The following is a 24,309-nucleotide window of genomic DNA, read 5'->3' as shown; positions in this document are numbered from 1 at the left end:
TCTGACTGGTGTGAGGTGGTACCTCATAGCAGTTTCAGTTTGCATTTCTCTAATAATCAGAGATGTTGAGCATTTTTTCATGTGCCTGTTGGCCACCTGTATCTCTTCTTTGGAGAAATGTCTATTCAGTTCTATTGCCTATTTTTCAGTTGGGTTGTTGGCTTTTTTGCTGTTGAGCTATATACGTTGTTTGTATATTTTGGACATTGAGCCCTTGTCAGTTGCATCATTTGAAACTATTTTCTCCCATTCTGTAGGTTGTCTTTTTGGTTTTTTTTTTTAACAGTTTCCTTTGCTGTGCAAAAGTTTGTCCATTTGATTAGCTCCCACTGGTTTATTTTTGCTTTTACTTCTGTTGCCTTGGGAGACTGACTTGAGAAAACATTTTTACTGTTGATGTCAGAGAATGTTTTGCCTATGTTCTCTTCTAGCAGTTTGATGGTGTTTTGTCTTATACTTAACTCCTTTAAGCCATTTTGAGTTTATTTTTGTGCATGGTGTGAGGGTGTGTTCCAGTTTCCTTGATTTACATGTGGCTGTCCAGTTTTCCCAGCACCACTTTCTGAACAGACTTTTTCCCATTTTATATTCTTGCCTCCTTTGTTGAAGATTAATTGACCATAGGTGTCTGGGTTTATTTCTGGGTTCTCTATTCCGTTCCATTGGTCTGTTTGTTTTGGTACCAGTACCACACTGTCTTGATGACTGTGGCTTTGTAATATTGCCTGAATTCTGGGATAGTTATCCTTACTGCTTGGTTTTTGTTCCTCAGGATTGCTTTGGCAATTCTGGGACTCCTATGGTTCCATATAAATTTTTGGATTGTTTGTTGTAGTTCTGTGAAAAATGTCATGGGTAATTTGATAGGGATTGCATTGAATGTGTAGATTGCTTTGGGAAGTATGGCCATTTTTACGATATTAATTTTTCCAATCCAGGAGCATGGCATATTTTTCCATTTCTTTGAATCCTCTTTAATTTCCTTGATTGATATGTTATAGTTCTCAGCCTTTAAGTCTTTCACCTCCTTGGTCAGGTTTATTCCCAAGTATTTTCTTGGGTTCAATTTTAAAGGGTACTGTATTTTTTTATTCCTTTTCTAATTTTTCATTGTTAGTATATAGAAATGCAAGCAATTTATGAACGTTAATCTTGTATCCTGCTACTTTGCTAAATTTGTTGGCCAGTTGGAGTAGTTTTTGTTTGGAGTCCTTGGGGTTTTGTATATATATATATATATATATATATATATATATATACATACATATATATATATATATATATACACAATACATACATACATATAGTATCATGTCATCTCCATACAGTGACAATTTTACCTCTTCTCTTCCTATTTGGATGCCTTTTATTTCTTTTGTTTGTCTGATTGCTGTGGCTAGGAATTCCAATCCTATTTTGAATAAAAGTGGTGAGAGTGGGCATCCTTGTCTTGTTCCAGATGTTAGTGGAAAGGGTTTTATCTTTTCTCCATTGACTATTATATCAGCTTTGGGTTTGTCATAAATGGCTTTTATTATGTTATTTATGTTCCCTATCCTTTTTGCTAATCTATTTTACAAATAGTAGTTTGTATCTGATAACCCCATACTCCTAATTTCTCCCTCCATGTCCCCTTTAGTAACATCAAGTTTGTTTTCTACATCTGTTTGTTTTGTATATATGTTCATTTGTATTATTTTTTAGATTCCACACATAAGTGATATCATATAGCATTTATCTTTCTCTGGCTTATTTCACTTAGCATGATATTTTCTAAGTCCATCTATGTTGCTTCAAATGGCAAAATTTCATTCTTTTTTATGGTTCAGTACTGTGTAATATTCTATTGCATGTATATGTGTATGTATGTATATATCTCTATATCTATCTGTATATCACATTGTCTTTATCCATTTATGTCTGCTGATGGACACTTGTGTTGCATGTATCTTTTCAAATTAAGAGTTTTCACTTTTCTTCCAGATACATAAAACCCAGGAATGGAAAACCTGGAACATATGGTAGTTCTATATTTAGTTTTTAAAGGAATCTCCATACTGTTTTTCATAGTGTTTGTACCAGTTTACATTCCTACTATCAGTGTACCAGTGTTCCTTTTTTTCTACATCATCTTCAGCATTTATTATTTGTAGACTTTTTTTATGACAGTCATCTTGACCAGTATGAGGTTTACCTCATTTTGGTTTTGATTTTCATTTCTCTAATAATTAGTAATGTTGAGCATCTTTTCATGTGCCTAATGGTCATCTGTATGTCTTCTTTGAAAAAATATCTATTTAGGTCTTTTTTGTCTTTTTATATACTGAATTGTATGAGCAGTTTGTCTATTTTGGCTATTAACTCTTCATTGGTTGCATCATTTGCAAATATTTTCTCCTATTGATAGTTGTCTTTTCATTTCACTGCTTGGTTTCCTTTGCTGCGCAAAAGCTTTAATTAGGGCCTGTTTATTTTTGCTTTTATTTCTTTTGCCTTGGGAGACTAATCTGAGGAAATATTTCCATTGTTCATATCAAAGAATGTTTTTCCTGTGTTCTCTTCTAGGAGCCTTGTGGTGTCTTTTTTTTTTTTTTTTTCTTTTTAGTACCACACTCACAGCATATGGAGGTTCTCAGCCTCCAGGTCTAATCAGAGCTACAGCTGCTGGCCTATGCCACAGCCACAACCATGCCAGATCCAAGCTGCATCTGTGACCTACACCACAGCTCATGGCAATGCTGGATCCTTAACCCACTGAGCAAGGCCAGGGATCGAACCTGCAAACTCATGGTTCCTAGTTGGATTCGTTTCCACTGCACCATGATGGGAACTCCCTACGGTGTCATTTCTTACATTTAAGTCTAAACCATTTTGAGTTTATTTTTGTATATGTTGTTAGGGAATGTTCTAATTTCATTGTTTCACATGTCGCTATCCAGCTTTCCCAGCACTTGTTGAAGAGACTGACTTTCCTCCATTATATATTTTTGCTGCTTGTGTTATAGATTAGTTGACTGTGTGAGGGTTTAATTCTGGGCTCTATATTATGTTACATTGATCTATGTGTCTGTTTTGGTGCTTTTGGTGCCACACTGTTTTCATTACTGTTAGCTCTGTAGTATACCCACAAGTCTTGGAGGGTTATACTACCAGCCTTACTCTGTTTTCTTTGGATTGCTTTGACAATTCAGGGTCTTGTATGGTTCTATATACATTATAAAATTATTTGTACTAGTTCTGTGAATAATGTAGGAATTTTTATTAGGGATTGCATTAAATATGTAGATTGCTTTAGACAGTATGGCCATTTAATATTGATTTTTTCAATCCAACAGGGATTTTTTTCAATCCAATGGGATATTTATCTTTCCATTTCTTTGAATCATCTTCAATCTCTTTTATCAATGTTTCATAGTTCTCAAAGCTACATTACCAATTTCCTATATTTTTAATATATTCATTCAGTGCTACCCATTTCTACCTAAGCACTGTTATCACTGCATCCCACAAGTTTTGTTAAGACACTTTCATTTTATCTTTGTTGAAATGTTATTATCTTTTCAGAATTTTCCTTTACTGCATGTGTTATTTAGAAATTTCTGGTTTAGTCTTCAACATTTGGTGATTATCCAGCCAAGCTTCTGTTACTGATTTCTAGTTTAAATCCAGTGTGGTCTAAGAGCATACTTTGTAGGATTCTGTTCTTTAAATAAATGTGGTCTATCTGGTAAGTGTTCCATGTTACCTTGAGAAGAAGGTAGTCTTCTGTTGTTGGATGAAACATTCTGTAAATACCAAATAAAACCACTTGATTGATAGTTACTGTTCTTTTAAAAAATATAGTTCTTTGGTGGCACAGTAGGTTAAGGATCTGGTGTTGTCCCTGAAGCTGTAGCATGAGTTTGATCTTTGGCCCAGAAACTTCCACATGCTGCAGAAACAGCCAAAGGAAAAAAAAATGTTTTGTAAATTTTCTGCCTGCAGGATCTGCTGATTACTGATAGAGTGATGTTGAAATATTCAGTTAGAATTGTAGATTGTCCGCCTGAACTTGCAGTTTTGTACATTTCTGTGGCATTTATTTTGTCTGTTTCAGTGCATATAAAGGCTTATGATGTCTTCTTGGAGAACTGCCACTTTTATGAGTATGTAATGCCTCTCTTTCTCCCTGATAATCTTCCCTGTTCTGAAGTCAGCTTTGCATGAAATTATTTAAAATTCACAATCTGGTCATTCAAAAATCTCTCCTGTACCTGAGTCTTATTTTGACAACTGCTTTACTTTTTCAGAATGCGTTTTCTCTTCTAATTTTTGGCTGAAAGCTAGATGGATCAGGTAATTTGAGATAAACAGACCTTTAGTATGTTCTGTGTTCTTAAGTAGAAGATAGACTATGGTTAATATTTGTCATAGCTACAGGTATCAGGGGCTTCAATATCATCTAGCATCCTTTAATTCTCCCTAGTGTATTTGCATAGCCCCCAAAATTCATTCTTGAGTATATTCTATGCCTTAAACAACTCTCTGGGTTTTTTTTATGTATTTATTTATTTTTGGTCTTTTCTACGGCTGCACCCATGGAATGTAGAGGTTCCCAGGCTAGGGGTCTAATCGGAGCTGTAGCCACCAGCCTACACCAGAGCCACAGCAATGCAGGATCTGAGCCACATCTGTAACCTACACCACAGCTCATGGCAACGCCAGATCCTTAACCCACTGAGCGAGGCCAGGGATCGAACCTGCAACCTCATGGTTCCTAGTCGGATTTATTAACCACTGAGCCACAATGGGAACTCCAACTGTTTTAACCTACTGTTACTACTCTGGGGCCCTGGTGATAGGATGGTAAGGTATTTGGGGGAAATTATGTTCTATTATGTTACTATTAAGCCTGCAAAGTTTTGGTGGAACAGAACCCCTGAACAATGAAAAAAAATCAGAGAAGGCTTTCAGTCTTTTTAAGCAAATATTCTGTTTTAATCAGAGGAAAGCTAAAAATGGCTGGAGTTGTCCAACTGCTCTTTCTCTAATCAGATAAAGCTTTGGCAAGCTGGTTCCCCTTGAGAAATAGCCTAAGGTATAGAAAACTTAATGCACTGTGTATATATCAAAAATGTGTATATATCAAAATACTTTCAGGAGTTCCCATCTCAGCATAGCGGAAATGAATCTGACTAGCATCTTTGAGGATGCGGGTTCAATCCCTGGCCTTGCTCAGTGAGTCAGGGATCTGGCGTTGCTGTGAGCTGTGCTGTAGGTTGCAGATGCAGCTCAGATCACATATTGCTGTGGCTGTGGCAGTAGGCTCCAATTTCGACCCCTGGCCTGGGAATTTACATATGCTGTGGTTGTGGCTCTAAAAAGAAAAAAAATCCATTTCCTGCATGAATTAGGAGGCAATTTTTTTTTTTTCATTCTGCATGGTAATAACCTGGTGTGGCTCCTGCAGGAGGAATTCATGAATTGTGGGGAGTTCCATAAGACTGGGTTCCCCAGATCAACCTTTTAATTCACAAGCTAGTTTATACTGTGTCTCCAGAAATTCATCTGTAATGGTTTATATATTTCTATAGTTTACTGACTCAACTGGCTTCTGCTCCTGGTTTATTACTTGAAGGTAATTTTTAGGAGAGTAGAGCAAGTGTTAAAAGTGGGTTCAGGCAGCTGGAGCAAAGAAGAAGGTGGTTGGGCCTTTAATGTGTCAAGGAGTTGAGAGTTCAGATTTTCAAGGTTTGATTCATTGGCACAAAAGAAAAGGGGCATGTTTCTACTTTTATAACTTGGTTGCCTACTGTGGACCAGGCAGAGTGAGTGGGTATCTAAAGCCCACTCACACATTAACAGTCACACATCAAAAATGGAGCCAGTGTCTGTATTAAAAGTTCATTACTGATGATTGACTGAATTATGCCACATCTCATAAGAACTTCAGTAGCAATGTGAAAAGCACAAGCAACATGTTAAAATTAGGATGAAGCCTTGAAAAAGCATTCAAATCCAGTCACTCTAAGGTGTTGGAGAGATCCAGGAAAATGTGGGGTTCCAGAATTCAATTACCTTAATAATATTATTGGTTATTTTAATTTGTTGTCTCATTTGTTGAGTTACTAATGGCACTTCGCCATGTTGTCTACCCATATGCAGCAAGTAATCCTTTAAGGGAACAGAACTTCCTTTGGTTGGTCAATAAATAGTCTAAAACCACGTAGTCATCAGCCACCATGGCTCCCAGAGAGTTTTCCTTCACAGGAAGGCTCTAAAACATTAGCTGTCTGCTACATGTGTTTTGAATGTTTTAGATATTTCTTGATTAGGATATATGTGAGCTTGTTGAGTGGCATCATGTGTACCCCGGGCAGTGCAAGTAACATCCACAACAAAGAATGTGAGTGCAACTGGTAGGAAAACAACACACTTGTGCTGAGAAAGACCAGAGAGTGTTTTGAAGGAGGGTGCCCAAAATGAAATCTTAACAGAGTACAGATGTGTTAGGAGAACAGTCCGGGGGTAGGATATAAATGTTTGCTACTGACACTCTTACAATAAGCAAAAGGCTTGTGAGAGTGACCATGTGACAGAAATGTCTGGTAGAGAAAGTCCTCTACATATGAGGTGTCAATAAGCCTGCAGGTCAGAACAAAGTAATGGGCCCCATACACTGAGGGGGGTCTAACTAATGCCTTCAACAGCAGGAGGACTTATTTAAAACTAACATGTCTAAGGAAGCCATTCTAGCTTCTATGAGGGCTGGATCTTGGGGTCATAAGAGAGAAAAGTCCCACTGAATGTCTTTTTCTAGAGCCCAATGTTTTGAGGTGTTTTTTTTTTTTTTTTACTTTTATGAGAAATGAGTAGATTTCATAATTATCTTGGTGACTCATTGTGTTTTGGCTTCATCAGTGGCATGTCTAATAGGATTACTGAGTAATATGCTGATGTAAGTACATACCATAGTCAGAGCATAGCAAATAGCTGAGCTGAGGGGATGAAGGGTCCTATAAAGTCTATTTTTTATCACCTGTAAGGACCCCTTCCTCAGCCTGGGGATTATGTCCATCAATTATATTAGTAGTGGCATTTTTCTCCTTATCAGGGGAACTGGTAGGTCACTAACTTAGTCATGGCAGAGGAGGGAAGTCCCCTGCATTCTTCCTAGAGTTTTAGGGTAGAGGAATCTCAATAGTTTCATATTTCATGGGCCTGCAGGGCCAAAGTTATTACCATTAGGTCTGAGGTGTCTCAGAAATGAGTTAATTAATCACCCTAAGCACTGAAATATTCCTCTCCAGTTTGAGGTTTCATATGTGCAGAATTAGGAGTGACTTTGGGTAACTGTGATGCAAGATATCCCCAGAGTTCTTTTTCCAAAGTGGGTGATAGAGTTAGATAAGGAGTTCTTGTCACTATTGGTGGGAGAGGATAGCAAGATCATTGGCAGTGGTCAAAGGATCTATGCAAATGCATAGATGAATTTGACTTTTTGCTAGGGTGTCCTGCAGTGCCAGCATGCTTGCTGGTATTTGTGCATGCGTACAGTTTTAATCAGGGATGTCTTGTTTGATCTGGAGACAGAACTCAGCATCTTTCCAGTGGACTCCATTGGGTATGGTGGTGGCATATGGTCTATAAATATACAAACTATCATGGTCTTTCATGTGATCCCAAGTGGCTGCCCACATGGCATGGCCAATGAGTCTAAAAAAGAGACGACCACCTCTAGAACAGCTGCACCACTCAGAAGACAGTGGAACACACTTCCTCTTGTAATTGAGATATGCCAGATATGTCATCCCCTTTTTTACTCTATCCTGTAGGTACCATTATCTTTTCAATGAGAGGTTCTGGCCTCATGACCCAAGGCAAAATGGAAAAGCGGCTACCCTGAATCATCAGCTCAGGGCCTGTAAGCCTCCATTTCAGAGGAAGTGATAACAACAGTGGCTGCTCTAACTGTTTAGCACTAAGCTGAGAATAGTGTCTTTAACTAGAACATCCTGATATATGGCCATTATGGGTGGCTTAGAGACTCAGGAGGCATGAGAGGTGGCCAGGACCTCTGTGATGTAGGATAGTGGTGGTGGGGGCAACACTAATGGCGTGCTTATTATTTGGTCAGAGTCTAGATCCTTTTGTATTCTGTAAATAGTTAAGATAACTATGGGACCACCTGGGATTGCTGCAGCTGAGGAGCATGCGCCCATGACATGGTTTTGACCACTGCTTCTTCCACTCTTTCAGCTCACAGCCCCTGGTGTTGCCACAGAGAACTTTTCTAGAATGGGACAAGGTGTGGATTTTTAAAGATCTTTTTAAGTAGGCACAGAGTAGGCATGAGCTAGGAAATGGAGAGCTGGAATTGATCTCAGGATGACCCTGGAAAAGCTATGCTGCTGATGCTCATGAATTAGGATGTTCCTGGGCAGATCATCCCTGGGGAGACTGTGGGATATACTTTTGTGTTTCAGAAGATCTGACCAAGGAACCAAATTTAAACTCACAAGACAGATCTGGGAGCCCTCTCACTCCACTCCTGTTATGAGGGCAGGTGCAGCCCTAGAGAGTGTTTTTAAAATTAAAGAGGGATTTCAAAAAAGGCCTGTAGAGGACTGAATCCTTCAGTTCTTCCTAAGTAGTACTGCAAGGTGGTGGAAATAACTCGTACATGCAAAGATCAAGGTTCAGCAAAGTTTAACATTCTCCTAGCATGTGAAAGCAGTTTTGTCATTTGTTTTCTACTAATTATTTTGAATATGTATGTATACTATTTTTAGTGTAGTTGTGAGTTCTTACAAATGTATAGTAACGCTACTGCCACCAAAAGGTGGGTGATACTCCTTCACCCCAAAAGAATACTCTTGTGGAGCTCCCATGGTGGCTCAGCAGAAACAAATCTGACTAGCATCCATGGGGATATGGGTTCGATCCCTGGCTTCGCTCAGTGGGTTAAGGACCCATTGTTGCCATGAGCTGTGGTGTAGGTCACAGATGTGGCTCAGATCCCATTCGCTGTGGCTGTGGTGTATACCAGTGGCTATGGCTCTGATTCAACCCCTAGCCTGGGACCTCCATATTCTGGGGGGTCATCTCTAAAAAGGAAAAAGAAAAAACAACACTCTTTGTGATGCCTCTTTTTACCAAACCCCTTCTCCACTGACATCTGTTTTAGGTCCCTATGTATGCCTTTCTAGAATGTAATATAAATAAAACAAACATACTGCCATTTCAGTCATCTGTGAAATTATATGCCATAATTTTCTTTCAGAGTATGTAATTTTTGCAGTGTTCTTCTGAGTTTAAAATTTTGACAGTGCTAAGTTAAGTGGTATACATTAGGCCTTCAAAACTGAGACATTATATTACTGTGATCTCTATGAGTCTGAGTTTGTTCTACTGTAGTTAACCTTCTCATTTGTAAGATGGAAGGAATAATTGACAGGACATCAAAGGAGATTAAATAATTATGAAATGACAATCTTTACAGTGCTAATAAGAAAATGGACAAAATTTGGCTTTCCTTTACTCTGTAATAAAATTCAGAGCTGTTACTTTTATAGTCCAGAATGTGTGCTGGAAGTCTAATGATACTTGTGAACAGCAGATGGGGATTTGTGAGTCACTGGGGGAAAAGAAGCTTCCAGCTACTCTTATAGAAAGGCATTAAAATTTTCCCTTATCTCCTTTTACATTGAATTAGGATATTACTCAAAATGGTCCCCTCTCTCTGCAGCTCTCCTCAATTATTTCTTGAATAACTGCCTTATAGACATTCACTGTTCTTTTTGTTGTATCCACTGAGAAATCATAGTAGACTTGCATAAGTATCACTCTACTTACAGAATAAACTCAGGATAGGTTAGAACAGTGGAGATGAACATAACCTTTTCTCAGACTGGGGTGAATGCCAGAGCTTAATAGAGTATATATTGTATAAGTATATAAGTGAAAATGCCAAGTATAAAATTTAAAATAGTTAAAAATAAATGAATACTTTTAAATGATGTTAAATACAAAAAGATGTCACAGGAGTTCCTGTGGTGGTTCAGTGGTAACAAACCCATCTAGATCCACGAGGACATGGATTTGATCCCTGGCCTTGCTCAGTGGGTTAAGGATCTGGTGCTGCTGTGAGCTCTGGTGTGGATCACAGACACGGCTCAAATCTTACATTTCTGAGCCTTTGGTGTAGCTCAGCGCTATAGCTCCGATTCGACCCCTATCCTGGGAACTTCCATACGCCACAGGTGTGGCCCTAAAAGACAGAAAAAAAAAGATGCCACAAATATGTGTGGTCCAAATCAATGTCCAAAATCATGGTCACATATTTTCTATAGAAAACTGCAAAAATGACTATCTTTATAGGGAATCTTCACTATTAACTGAGGAAAGCAGGACCTTCTACATTGCTGCCCTCCATTTACTTCCATCCCCAAGCAGTTCCTAATAACAGTGTTAAGGTGGTAGAAATTCAAGTGATCAATAATAACATCGTGACTGAGGCTCCTACCTTCACAGGAAAGATATACACATACTTCCAGCTTATTTCTTACATGTCATTACTCACTTTCTTTCAAAGCTCTTATTTCCATCTTATAAACCAAAGCTTTAACATTCGCTAACCAGCCTCCTTTTCCCACAAAAATATGAGCACCAGTACTGCAAAACCTTATTTGCTTCATGCCTCTATATCCAATCCCTGGAGTACCTTGTTTGTGCTAAACTGGATATATGTTGAATCCAGTGCCAGGCATACTGAAATAGCATCAAGAGTACAGTCTCTGAGCAAAAAATGCTTAACTGAAACAGTGGTCTCGTCTTTCTCTCCCACTAGGTTTGTGTTTTCATAATTTATCAGAAAGTATAGGCCTCAGTTGAGTTATAAAGGAGATATTAAAGGAACCATGTAGTTTACTAAGAAGTGACTTTATATATTTTCACTGAAGTACTTTATGGTAAACAGTATCCATCCAGTACATCACAGGAAATATATCAGTGTTTGCACAATCAGTAGGAAAAGCAAAAGCTGTACTAGGGGACTGGATGCTGGCCTTGTTCTTTGATCATGCTGAAGAGAAAAATGTCAAATACTACAATTACTTATGATAAAATTAAGTTCATCTTCTTGCAGCATCCAGTACAATCCAGAAACATCTTGCTTTCTTGAATAGCAATCAGAGCACCTAGCACAAGCCCAAATTAGGTAAGTCCTTTTGAGCACCCTCTTACTAATAAATCCAGTCATTTAGGGTCTGCAATCATTCTGAGTACTACAATGCATGACACCACTCTTGTTGACTGCTGGTGTGTTCCCAGTAGGTTCTGGCAACATGACACTGACAAAACAAATAAGAAATTCATTTCAAAACAAAGATCATAACTATAGAGGAATAAAAAAATAAAATTTACCAAAAAAATCAACATGTATATACAAGATAATATTGAGAATGTGTAACAATTAACTTGATCAAGTTACAAAGTTGATCTGAAAATCCATAATTACAACAGATATTTTAATATATGTGCTCAGGAAATGAAAAATATTGTATTTGTTAGTATGCAAATTGTATGAAAACACTCCTAAGAAACAACAGAAGATGTTGTTCAACAAAAATATATTGTTTTTAATCATCATCAACATAACTAAAAACATAATGAAGAATTGTGCACTGTTGTGAGTAATGGAAAACATCCATAATCTGCCCAATATGAGATAGGTGCCAATTCTCACACGGAAGGACTGTCAGGTTAGTTACTGCATGCTGCAGTAGAGGAACAAACTCCAATGAGGTTCTTTTGGACTACACAACTATAGCTGTCACAGTGGAATCAGGAACACATGGTCACTAGCCAAATTACCAGAATGAGGTGTTTAACCTTATGAAAATATGATCTAGAAAAGATGTAAGTCCAAGCATCAAAGAATGCTCCAAACCATGAAAATTTGAATTAGCTGCCTGGTGGACATATGGAAACTTGCAGTAAAATACAAAATTGTGGAACCTGTGGAGATATGTGTAGAAACCTACACCTCTGATAAAATGGAAGTCAACTGGTTGTGGTTTTGAGGACATTCTTGATTGACAGGGTAGGGAATCAGGAAATTAGGTTGGAAGCAAGTGTCCTCAAAGGTGCTATGCCCATCTTTCTCCCTGTAGGGTGCTGACACCTGTACATTCCACATCTCATGTGAGTGAGGTTCCAGGTAAATTCTCACATGGAGCCATAGAGGAAACAGATTCTAGAACATGTTACATTACCTAAGTGATAAAACAATGTAGGAGAGCCATCTCCAATCTACATTTTATTGTACAATGACAGGTCTGTCTTAATGCAAAGTCTATTATTTGAATCCAAGCCAGAAAGAATGACATAGTGCAAAGGGCAAAAGATTGAAATAAGTCACAAGATTATACTCTATGATAAACTTTGCATATTTACAAATTTATGCCATCTTTTACTAGCAAGGAAAACAGAATAAGGCTCCTCGGGCCAAAACAAGAGTAGATGTTCTCATAAGAAAGAAGAAATATATAATTGGTAAGGGGTATCCAATACCTAGCACTACAGGAAGCCAGTAGGAATATCCCAACAAATACCAAAAAAAAAAAAATCACTTACTAATAGCCTTAAACTTATTAAACAATCAAAATGTGAAAGTTAAACCAACTGTATATTACAAATACATGTCAATTCAACCATAGATCATATAGGCTCCAAAATGAGAAAAATGTTAAATGATTTAAGGACAGCACAATATCTATTAACTTTATGTAGTATCACTTAAAGAATACTTACAGAGTTTCCGTTATGGTGCAGCAGGTTATGAGCCCAACTAGTATCCATGAGTAAGCAGGTTTAATCTCTGGCCTCACTCAGTGTGTTAAAGATCTGGCATTGCTGTGAGCTATGGTGTAGGTCACAGATGTGGCTTGGATCTGGCATTGCTGTGGCACAGGCCAGCAGCTATAGCTCTGATTCGAACCCCAGCCTGGGAACTTCCATATGCCATGGGTGTGGTCCTAAAAAGAAAAAAGCCAAAAAAAAAAAGTGAATACTTACAGAATTATCTTCACATCAGTATTCTGTATTGAAAGTAAGTAGTACATATCCAGCCGAGAGATCCACTTTTAAGAATGAGGCACTGATAAAGATATTGTAACTTTTAATTATTTCATGTGACTGTTTTTTGGAATACTATACATAGGTTAATTTGTAGCAGGTTTTTTCATAGGACTTCTTTCCAGTAAGTTTTCACATGTAAGAATGAAGGCCAACTGACGTTTTCCCCACATTACTTATATCCAAGGTTTCTATTCAGTATGAGATCTTTCATGCCTTCGAAAGGAATTGGGACGACTGAAGGCTTTCCCACATTCTCTGCATTTGTAAGGTTTCTCGCCAGTATGCATTCTCATGTGCCCTCGAAAGGTGGTGCGATAAATGAATGCTTTCCCACATTCCTTACATTCATAGGGTTTCTCTCCAGTGTGAGTTTTCTCATGTGTTCGAAAAGATGTGTAACAACTGAAGGCTCTACCACACTGTTTACATTCATACGGTTTCTCTCCTGTGTGAGTTCTTTGATGTATTCGAAATGAACTGGGAAAACTGAATGCTTTCCCACAGTCCTTACACTTATAAGGTCCATCTCCAGTGTGCATTATCATGTGTGTTCGAACACTTGAGGGAGAAATGAAGGCTTTCCCACATTCTTTACATTTATAGGGTTTCTCTCCAGTGTGCTTTCTCATGTGTCCTTGAAAGGTTGTGCGATAAATGAAGGTTTTTCCACATTCTGTACATTCATAAGGTTTCTCTCCAGTATGAGTTCTTTCATGTATTCGAAAGGAACTGGGCCAACTGAAAGTTTTACCACACTCTTTACATTCATACGGCTTCTCTCCAGTGTGAGTCCTTTCATGTGATCGAAACGAACTGGGACAAATAAAGGCTTTCCCACATTCCTTACATTTATAAGGTCCATCTCCAGTGTGTGTTATCATGTGTGTACGAATGCTTGAAAGAGAAATGAAGGCTTTCCCACATTCCTTACATTCATAGGGTTTCTCTCCAGTGTGAATTCTTTCATGTATTCGCAAACCTAGAGGAGAACTAAAGGTTTTCTCACATTGTTTACATTCATATTGTTTCTCTGCCATGTGAGTCCTTTCGTGTCTTCGAAAGGAACTAGGACAACTGAGGGCTTTACCACACTGCTTACATTCATAGGGTTTTTCTCCAGTGTGATTTCTTTCATGTATTTGCAAACCTAGAGGAGACCTGAGGGATTTACCACACTCCTTACATACATAGGGTTTCTCTCCAGTGTGAGTTCTTTCATGTGCTCGAAATGAAGTGGAACAACTAAAGGCTTTCCCACATTCCTTACATTTATAGGGTCCTTCTCCAGTATGTGTTATCATGTGTCTTCGAAAGGTTGTGAGCCATGTGAAGGCTTTCTCACACTCCTTACATTCATAGGGTTTCTCTCCAGTGTGAGTTCTTTCATGTCTGTGAACAGACTTGCGGTAACTGAAGGCTTTCCCACATTCCTTGCATTTATATGGCTTCTCTTCATATTCATGATATTCATATGGTTTGTGTCCAGTGTGAGATCTGATGTGCCTATTAAGGAATGAAGGACGCACGAAGACTTTCCCACACACATGACATTCACATGGTTTTACTCCAGGAGTTTTCTTTTTCAGATTAAGATTTGAAATTTGGCTGACAGTTTTTCCATGTTGACTATTTTCTTTGCTTTCACAGAGTTTTTCTACCATATGACTTCTGTTAAAAAAATAGTTTCATATTTATTAGGAGGGTACTGAATTCATTTTTATATTTTACAGCAAAAATTAAGATTTGTCTACCCTAAAGTTGTTTGAAGGTAAATATACTTAAAGTTTTGTAAGAAGACTTGACCATAGCTATTATGAAAATAGAAATATTAATATATGAGGTTCCTTAGTACTGTTTCCAAAAGTGAATAAGGCTGAAAACACTGAACAGCTATGTCACATTTAAGTAAATGAGTTTGGTGGGGAAAAATTAAGGATAAATAAATTTGAAACTAAAGTTGTGGGTTTTTTTCCATTCTTGCTGATTTCATTTTTTTATTATAGTTGATTTACTATGTTGTGTCAATTTCTGCTGTACAGCATAGCAGCCCTGTCATTCATAGATATACATTCTTTTTCTCATACTAAGTTGAGGTTGTTTTAGTTTCTTGTTTTAAAAAGTTTATGACATACTAGGATCCTCGTGTGAGACACTACTATCTACTGTGCTTGTGACTCACCTTGCTTTTCTCCCCTGGGTTTTGTACCAGTCTTCGATGTTATGACTGTCCCATTTTTTCTCTAAAATGAAGACCCAGAAAAATAATGCAAATTTTTAGAAAATATAGAAAAATATAGATTCTAGATCCAGTGAGCTGTGTGACCATGCTTAGTTTATTTACCAATGATAAAAAAAATTGCATATTGATGTTGCTAAGATCTACAAGAAAAATTCCATCTCTCCTATATGTGAAACTGAGGAAGAAAAAGAAACCGTCCTTAGTTTTGTTGTCTCATCTCAAACCATAACATTTATGGACACAGAGCATGTTAAGTTCATGTATCGTAACTGTTCTATTCTTAGTTGTTACCAATTTCTTACTGTGTGCCAAATTTAAATATGTATGTATAGGAAAAAAAATTATAAATAGAATTCAGTACTATCTGCAGTTTCAAAAATCCATCACTGGTCTTGGAAGTATCCTTTGCAGATAAGTGAGGACTACTATATTCATTTTCCACTTTCCACATCTTGGGGATAATGTTTATGGACAAGAAAAAAGTGAAAGAATGTTATCATCCTTACCTATTGATGCTAGGTTCCTGAAGGTTTCCTTCATCACATCTCTGTAAAGGCTCTTCTGTGAAGGATTCAATAAAGCCCATTCCTCCAGGGTGAAGTTCACAGCCACATCCTCAAAGGTCACTGGGTCCTAAAACATCCCAAATATGTTTCCAGTAAGATATGTGAGCCTAACAGAACTAGGGATTTATACTCAATTAATAGGAAGGTTACATGTGATTCTGTCACCGTCAAACATTTATCTTATGTCTTGGTCATCAAAAACTTACTCTGTCTACCCTTCATAAATTTAACAGCATAATGAACACATGCAAATTATTTATGCATTTTTACTGTGACCACTTTATTTTATTTTTTGTCTTTTTGTGATTTCTTGGGCCACTCCCACGGCATATGGAGGTTCCCAGGCTAGGGATCGAATCGGAGCTGCAGCCACCAGTCTATGCCAGAGCCACAGCAATGTGGGATCCGAGTTGCATCTGCAACCTACACCACAGCTCATGGAAACGCTGGATCCTTAACCCACTGAGCAAGGCCAGGGATCAAACCTGCAACCTCATGGTTCCTAGTTGGATTCAATAACCACTGAATCATGACGGAAACTCCATCAGTAAATTTAAGAAAACTGAAATCATATCAAGTATCTTTTCCAACCACAATGCTATACAACTGGAAATTAACCAGAAAAAAAAAGTGCAAAAAAACACAAACACATGGAGACTAAACAACCTACTACTAACCAACCAATGGATCACTAAAAAAATCAAAGAAGAAACTAAAAAATACCTAGAAGCAAATGACAACAAATACATAAGAATCCAAAACCCATGGGATGTAGCAAAAGCAGTTCTAAGAGGGAAGTTTATAGCAATACAAGCCTAACTCAGGAAACAACAATCTTAAATAATTTCACACCTAAAGCAACCAGAGAGAGAAAAACAGACAAAACCCAAAATTAGTAGACAGAGAAATCATAAAGATCAGAAGCAGAAATAAATGAAAACTATAGAAAATATCAATGAAACCAAAAGCTGGTTCTTTGAAAAAAATCAACAAAATTGATAAACCCTTAGCCAGACTCATCAAGAATAAAAGAGAGAGAACTCAAATCAATAAGTTTAGAAATAAAAAAGAGAAGTTACAACGGACATCACAGAAACATAAAAGATCATAGGAGACTACTACAAGCACCTGTATGGCAATAAAATGGACAACCTAGAAGAAATGGACAAATTCTTAGAAAAGTACAACCTTCCGGGAGTTCCCATTGTGGCTCAACAAAATACTGGCAAACTGAATCCAGCAATACATTAAAAGAATGGTACAAGATGATAAAGTGGGAATTACTCAGGATGCAAGGATTTTTCAACATCTGCAAATCAATCACTGTGATACAAGACATTAACAAACTTAAGAATAAAAAATGTATGATCCTCTCAATAAATGCAGAAAAAGCTTTTGACAAAATCCAACACCCATTTCTGATAAAAACCTAAACATAATAAAGGCCACACATGACAAACCCACAGCTAACATCATCCTTAATGCTGAAAAGCTCAAAGATTTCCTGTTAAGATCAGAAACAAGACAAGGATGTCTGCTCTCACTAGTACTATTCAACATAATTTGGGAAGTCCTAACCACAGCAATCAGAGAAGAAAAATAAAAGGAATCCAAATTGGTGAGGATGAAGTAAAACTATCACTGTTTACAGATGACATGATACTATACCTAGAAACTTCTCAACACGCTACCACAAAACTGTTAGAGCTCATCGATGAATCTGGTAAAATCGTAGAATACAATATTAATACAGAGATTATTATTGCTTTTCTATGTATTAACAATGAAGATCAGAGGAAACGAATCTGACTAGGAACCATGTGGTTGTGGATTCGACCCCTGGCCTCGCTCAGTGTGTTAAGGATCTGGAGTTCCCATGAGCTATGATGTAGGTCACAGACATGGCTCAGATCTGGCGCGCTGTGGCTATGGTGAGGCCAACAGCTGTAGCTTCGATTAGACCCCTAGCCTGGGAACTTCCATATGCCACAGATGCAGCCCTAAAAAGCAAAAACAAACAAACAAAAAAACAAAAACAAACCAAGATCAGAAAGGGAAATTTGGAAAACAATCCCATTTACCATTGCATCAAAAAAAGAATAAAATACCTAGGAATAAACCTATCTAAAGAGATAAAAGACCTGTACTATGAAAACTGTAAGACACTGATGAAAGAAATCAAAGGTGACAGAAACAGATGGAAAGATATATCATGCTCTTGGACTGGAAGAATACTGTCAAAATTATTTTACTACCCAAGGCAATCTATATATTTAATATGCAAACCCTATCAAATTACCAATGGCATTTTTCACAGAACTAAAACAAAATATTTTCAAGTTTCTTTGGAAGCACAAAAGACCCAGAATAGCCAAAGCCATCCTAGGAGAAAAAAATGGAGCTGGAAGAATTAAGCTCCCTGACTTCAGACTACACTACAAAGCTACAATCATCAAAACAATATGGTACTGGGGCCAAAACAGAGATACAGATCAATGGAACATGATAGAAAGCCCGTAATTAAACCCATGTGCCTACAGTCAACTAATCTATGACAAAGGAGGCAAAAAATACAATGGAGAAAGACAGTCCCTTCAATAAGTGGTGCTGGGAAAACTGGACAACTAAAAAGGAATGAAATACACAAAAATAAACTCAAAAGGAATTAAAGACCTAAATATAAGACCAGATACTATAAAACTGTAGAGGAAAACATAGATCAAACACTCCAGATACTATAAAACTCTTAAGAGGAAAACACTGGCTGAACACTCACTGACATTAACCACAGCAGTATCTTCTCAGATCCACTTCCTAAAGTAATGACAATAAAAACAAAAATAAATAAATGGGACCCAATTAAATTTAAAAGTTTTTGCACAGCAAAGGAAACCCTAAACAAAATGAAAAGATAACCCAGAGAATGGGAGAAAATATTTCTGAGTGAAACTAATGACAAGGGATTAATTTCCAAAATATATAAATACACAGCTCAATACCAAAAAAATAACCCCATCTAAAACTGGCAGAAGATCTAAACAGACAATTCTCCAAAGACATACAGATGGCCAAAAACACATGTAAAGATGTTCAATATCACTTATTATTAGAGAAATGTAAATCAAAACTACTATGAGGTACCACCTTCCAGCAGTCAGAATGGCCATCATCAAAAAGTCAACAAACAATAAATTCTGGATAGGATGTGGAGAAAAGGGAATGCTCGCTTCTACTCTGTTGGTGGAAATGTAAATTGCTGCAACCCCTATGGGAAACAGTATGTAGATTCCCCAAAAAACTAAAAACAGAATTACTATATGATCCAGCATTCCCACTCCTGGGCATCTATCCAGAGAAAATCATGACTCAAAAAGATACATGTACCCAATGTTCATTGCAGCAGTACAGACAATAGACAACACATGGAAGCAACCTAAATATCCATTGACAAAGGAGTGGATATAGATGTGGTACATATACACAATGGAATATTAGCCATAAAAATGAATGAAATAATGGCATTTGCAGCAACATGGATGTTCCCAGAAATTACGCTAAGTGAAGTCTGTCAGACAGTGAGACACAAAACATTATATGTTACCACTTATATATGGAATCTTAAAAAAGCATACAATGAACTTATTTGCAGAACAGAAATTGACTCACAGACTTAGAAAAACTTATGCTTACCAAAGGAGACAGGTTGGTGGAGGGACGGATGGGCTGAGGCTTTGGGATGGAAATGTTGTAAAATTAGGTTAGTATAATAAAGTTCACTGAGTTTTTTGAAAATTAAAAAAAAACAAATCAGTTACATTTCTTTGTACTAACAATGAAATACTAGAAAGGGAATGTAAAAAAAAAAAAATACCTTTTAAAATTGAACCCCCAAATAAAATGCTTAGGAATAAACCTGACCAAGGAGATGAAAGATGTATACACTGAGAACTATAAACAATAAAGAAAATTAAAGAAGATTCAAAGAAATGGAAAGATATCTTACACTCCTAAATTAGAAGAATTGTTTAAACGGCCATACTACCTAAAGCTATCTACAGATTTAAAAGGATCCCTATCAAATTACTCATGACCTTTTTCACAGAACTATAACAAATAATCCTAAAATTTATATAAAACTATTTAAGACCTAGAATTGCCAAGGCAATCCTGAGGTGGGGAAAAAAAATAAAACAGGAGGCATAACTCTCTTGGATATATTCCAAGACACCAAGTGGATGCCTGAAACTCTGAATAGCACTTAAGGCCAGAAATACTATATATTTTCTCCTATATTATATATTTTCTCCTATACATACATACACACACAGTGTGGATAGAATGAAGAAAGGGATGACTCACTCTCCCAGGGTAGATGGAGCAGGATGGCACAAAATTCCATCACAATATTCAGGACAATGCACAATTTAAAACTTATGAATTGTTTATTTCTGTAACTTTCCACCTAATTTTTTCAGACTACAGCTGACTTCAGGTAACTGAAACTATAAAAAGCAAAACTGCAGCCAATGGGGGACTCCTGTACAATATATAAAACAGGATGCAGCAAAAGCATTTATCATCCTAATAAAGTAACAAAAAAGGGCTCAGCAGTAACAAACCCAACTAGTATCCAACTAATAAGTCCTTTGTGCAGCCTTAAAAAGACCAAAAAAAAGAAAAAGAAAAAGAAAAGAAACAAACAAAAAAGATCTCAAAACACCCAACTTTACACATCAAGGAACTAAAAAATTATGAACAAACCCTAAGGTTAATAAAAGCAAAGAAATAATAAAGATCATAGTAGAAATAAATGAAATAGACCAAAAGGATAATAGAAAAATCAGTGAAACTAAGAGCTTTTAAAATATAATGTCAATAAAACTTAAAAGTCTTTAGCTACACTGATGAAAAAAAAAAGAGAAGGCCCCAATTAAAAAATGAGAGATGCTACAAGTACTACAGAAACACAAAATATCACGAGACTACTATGAACAACAATACTCCAAAATTTTTCACAACATAGAAGAAATTCCTAGAAACATACTATCTACCAAGACTGAATCATGAAGAAAAAGAAAATCTGAACAGACCAGGTACTAGTAAGGTTATTCAATCAGTAATCTGAAACCTCCCATCAAAGACTAGCTAGCTTCACTGGTGAAGAGTAACAAATATTTTTTAAAAAATTAATGCCAATACTTTGCAAATTCTTCAAAAAAAATAGGACAGAACATTTCCTGAGAACTGATTTTACTGTGTCTCATAGATTTTGGATTGTTCTATCATCATTGTCATTTGTCTCTAAATATCTTCTGATTTCCTCTTTGATTTTTTTCCAATGATTGACTGGTTGTTCAGCAATATATTGTTTGACTTACAGGAGTTTGTGTTTCTTGCTGTTTTTTTTTTCTTGTAGTTGATTTCTAGCCTCATAGCATTGTGGTCAGAGAAAACACATGAAATAATTTCAACTTTTAAAAATTTACCATGGGAGTTCCCATCATGACACAGCAGAAACGAATCTGACTAGCATTCATGAGGACACAGGTTCAATTCCTGGCCTTGCTCAGTAGGTTAAGGATCCAGCACTGCCATAAGCTAGGGTGTAGGTCACAGACACGACTCATATCTGGCGTTGCTGTGGCTGTGCTGTAGGCAAGCAGCTACAGCTCCGATTCAACCCCTAGCCTAGGAACCTCCATATGCTGTGGATGCAGCCCTAAAAAAGAAAAAAAAAATTGTTTTAATTTACCATGGATTGATCTGTGGCCCCAGATGCGATCTATCCTGGAGAATGTTCCATGTGCACTTGAGAAGAATGTATTTTCTACTGCTTTGGAGTGGAAAATTCTATAGACATCAGTTAAGTCTATCTGGTCCAGGGTGTCATTTAAGGCCTGTGTTACCTTGCTGATTTTCTGTCTGGGTGATCTGTCCATTACTGTAAGTGGGGTGGTAAAATCCCCCACTATTGTTGTGTTACTGTTGATTTCTCCTTTTATGGCCGTTAGCAACTGCCTTATATATTGTGGTGCTCCTATATTGGGTGCATATACCTAGTACTAGATGTCCTCACTATAGCAATTAAGCAAGAAAATTAAATAAAAGGATCCAAATTGGAAAAGAAGAAGTAAAATTGTCAGTATTTGCAGGTAACGTTATACATAAAAGCCCTAAAGATGCCACCAAACTCCTGGAGCCAATAAATTAATTCAATAAAGCTGCAGGATACAATATCAATTATACAACAATAATGAAGTATCAGAAAGAGAAGAAAATAATCCTAATTAAAAGTTCAGGACTAACAAATACACACTACTATATGTAAAATACATAAACAACAAGGACACACTGTACAGTGCAGTGAACTATATTTATTATCTTATAACAACTTATAATGGGAAATAATCTAAAATACATTTGAATCACTGTGATGTACACCCGAAACTAACACAACATTGTCAACCAATTATACTTCAATTAAAAAACAAATTAGTAATTAGCAAATTAGAGCATATTCTGATTAGAACTAGAAATTCCACCATGAGAAAAAAGATACACATTTACTAGAGAGACTAAAATCCTGTAGTCTCTCAATATAAACTTAAATTTTACCTTCTATAAAAAAATAAGTAAAATTCTGTACTTCAATGACAAAACCATTTACAGCTGCATTAAGAAGAATAAAACACGGAATAAATTTAACCAAGGTGAAAAACCTGCATACTGAAATGTACAAGGCATAGAGGAAAGAAATTGAAAGGTATAATACTCTCATAAATTAGAATTAATATTGTTAAAATGTCTGTACCACCTAAAGCAATTTACAATTCAAATCAATCAATTCAATTCCTATCACAATTTCAATGGCATTTTTTCCACAGAAATAGAATAAACAACCCTAAAACTTATAGGGACCCACAAAGCCCCTGAATAGTCAAAGCAAACTTGAGAAAGAATAAATTGTTAGCATTGATTTCAAATGACATTACAAAACTAATCAAACAACATGCTTTTGGCATAAAACAGACACATAAATAAAGGGAACAGAATAGTCGGGGGGGGGGGACATGCTTATGTGATCAATTAATTTCAGGTAGTGGAACCCAGAATATAAAGTAAGGGAAAAGAGACTCTCTTCATTAAATTGTGTGGGAAAACTGAACAATAGCATGCAAAAGAATGGAACTGGGGTGGTCAAGACAAGATGGCAGAGCAGAAGGACTGGAGCTCACCTCTTCTCACAAAAACACCAAAATAACAACTGAATGCTGAATAACCATCAACTGGAATAGGCTGGAAGCTACCAAAAAAGATATCCTACACCCAAAGACAAAGAAGAAGCCACAATAAGATGGTAGGAGGAGTGCTTTTGTGATATAAGCAATCCAATACCCCTGGGTGACCCACAAACTGGAAAATACCTATATCGAAGATGCTCTCTCCTACAGGAGCATTCCAAACCCCACATTAGGTTTCTCAGCCTGGGAGTCTGGAATTGGGAGAGGAGCCCCCAGAGCCATTTGGCACTGAGGACCAGCAGGGCTTGAGCATGGGTTTCCCTTACTTTATATTCTGGGTTCCCCCAGGATTGGAGGAAACAGACTTCATTCTTGGAGGGTGCACACAGGGTTTCATGTGCACTGGATCCCTGGTTAATGCAGGGACTCTGTAAGAATCTGGCCATACATACTTGTGGGTCTTGGAAGGTATCCTGGGAAAGCAGGGGGCTACTGTGGCTCACTGTATGGGCAGGACATTGGAGGCAGAGGTCCCAAGAATATTCATTGACATGAACTCCCCTGGAGGCTGTTATTTTGGAAAAATATAGCCCTACCCATCAGGGCTGAGAAACCCTAGGCCAAACAACAAACAAGGTGGGAACACAGCCCCACCCATCAGCAAATAAGCTGCCTAAAGTCCTCTTAGGCATACACCTGCCTCTAATCAAAACCAGAGACAAAGCCCCAACCACCAGCGAGATAAGACTCAGCTCTTCCTACCAGTGGGCAGGAACCAGTCCCTTCCATATGGAAGCCTGCCACAAGCCTCTGTATCAACTTCACCCACAAATGGGCAGACACCAGAAACAAGAGAGGCTACAACCCTATAGCCTGCGAAAAGGAGACCACACAAAAAACTGTAAAAAATGAAAAGGCAGAGAAATATGAGGCAGATGAGGGAACTAGACAAAACCCCAGAAAAACAGCTAAGTGAACTAGAGATAAGCTATCTCCATGAAAAAGACTTTAGAGTAATGATAGTAAAGATGATCCAAGATCTCAGGGGAAAAAAAACTGGAGGCAAAGATCTATAAATTACAAGAAATGTGAATAAAGAAATAGACGATTTAAAGATTAAACAAGGAGAGATGCAAAATACAAT

At 37.2% G+C, this 24,309-nt stretch overlaps 1 protein-coding gene across 4 annotated transcripts in view; it reads right to left on the bottom strand.

Annotated features, from left to right (window-relative positions):
- Window positions 5,297–24,309, bottom strand: part of LOC100624806 (zinc finger protein 709) — a 34,168-nt gene continuing 15,155 nt past the window's right edge. The window contains exons 2-6 of one of the 4 annotated variants that reach the window (XR_002341665.1): window positions 19,615–19,653; window positions 15,865–15,991; window positions 15,299–15,359; window positions 13,057–14,787; window positions 10,037–11,330 (exon numbers count right to left, since the gene is read on the bottom strand). Coding sequence is in view for 2 of the 4 variants with exons in the window: in XM_021083883.1 (XP_020939542.1) it covers window positions 13,308–14,787; window positions 15,299–15,359; window positions 15,865–15,991; window positions 19,615–19,653 (1,707 nt within the window). In the remaining 2 variants the exon portion in view is untranslated. Of the gene's footprint in view, window positions 14,788–15,298; window positions 15,360–15,864; window positions 15,992–19,614; window positions 19,654–24,309 lie in introns of all 4 variants that reach the window. The other 3 variants (XR_002341666.1, XM_021083883.1, XM_021083884.1) reach the window with 3 other exon arrangements.

This window comes from Sus scrofa, chromosome 2, assembly GCF_000003025.6.
Source record: "Sus scrofa isolate TJ Tabasco breed Duroc chromosome 2, Sscrofa11.1, whole genome shotgun sequence".
NCBI lineage: Eukaryota > Metazoa > Chordata > Mammalia > Artiodactyla > Suidae > Sus > Sus scrofa.
This window is presented reverse-complemented; position numbering and strand designations above follow the sequence as displayed.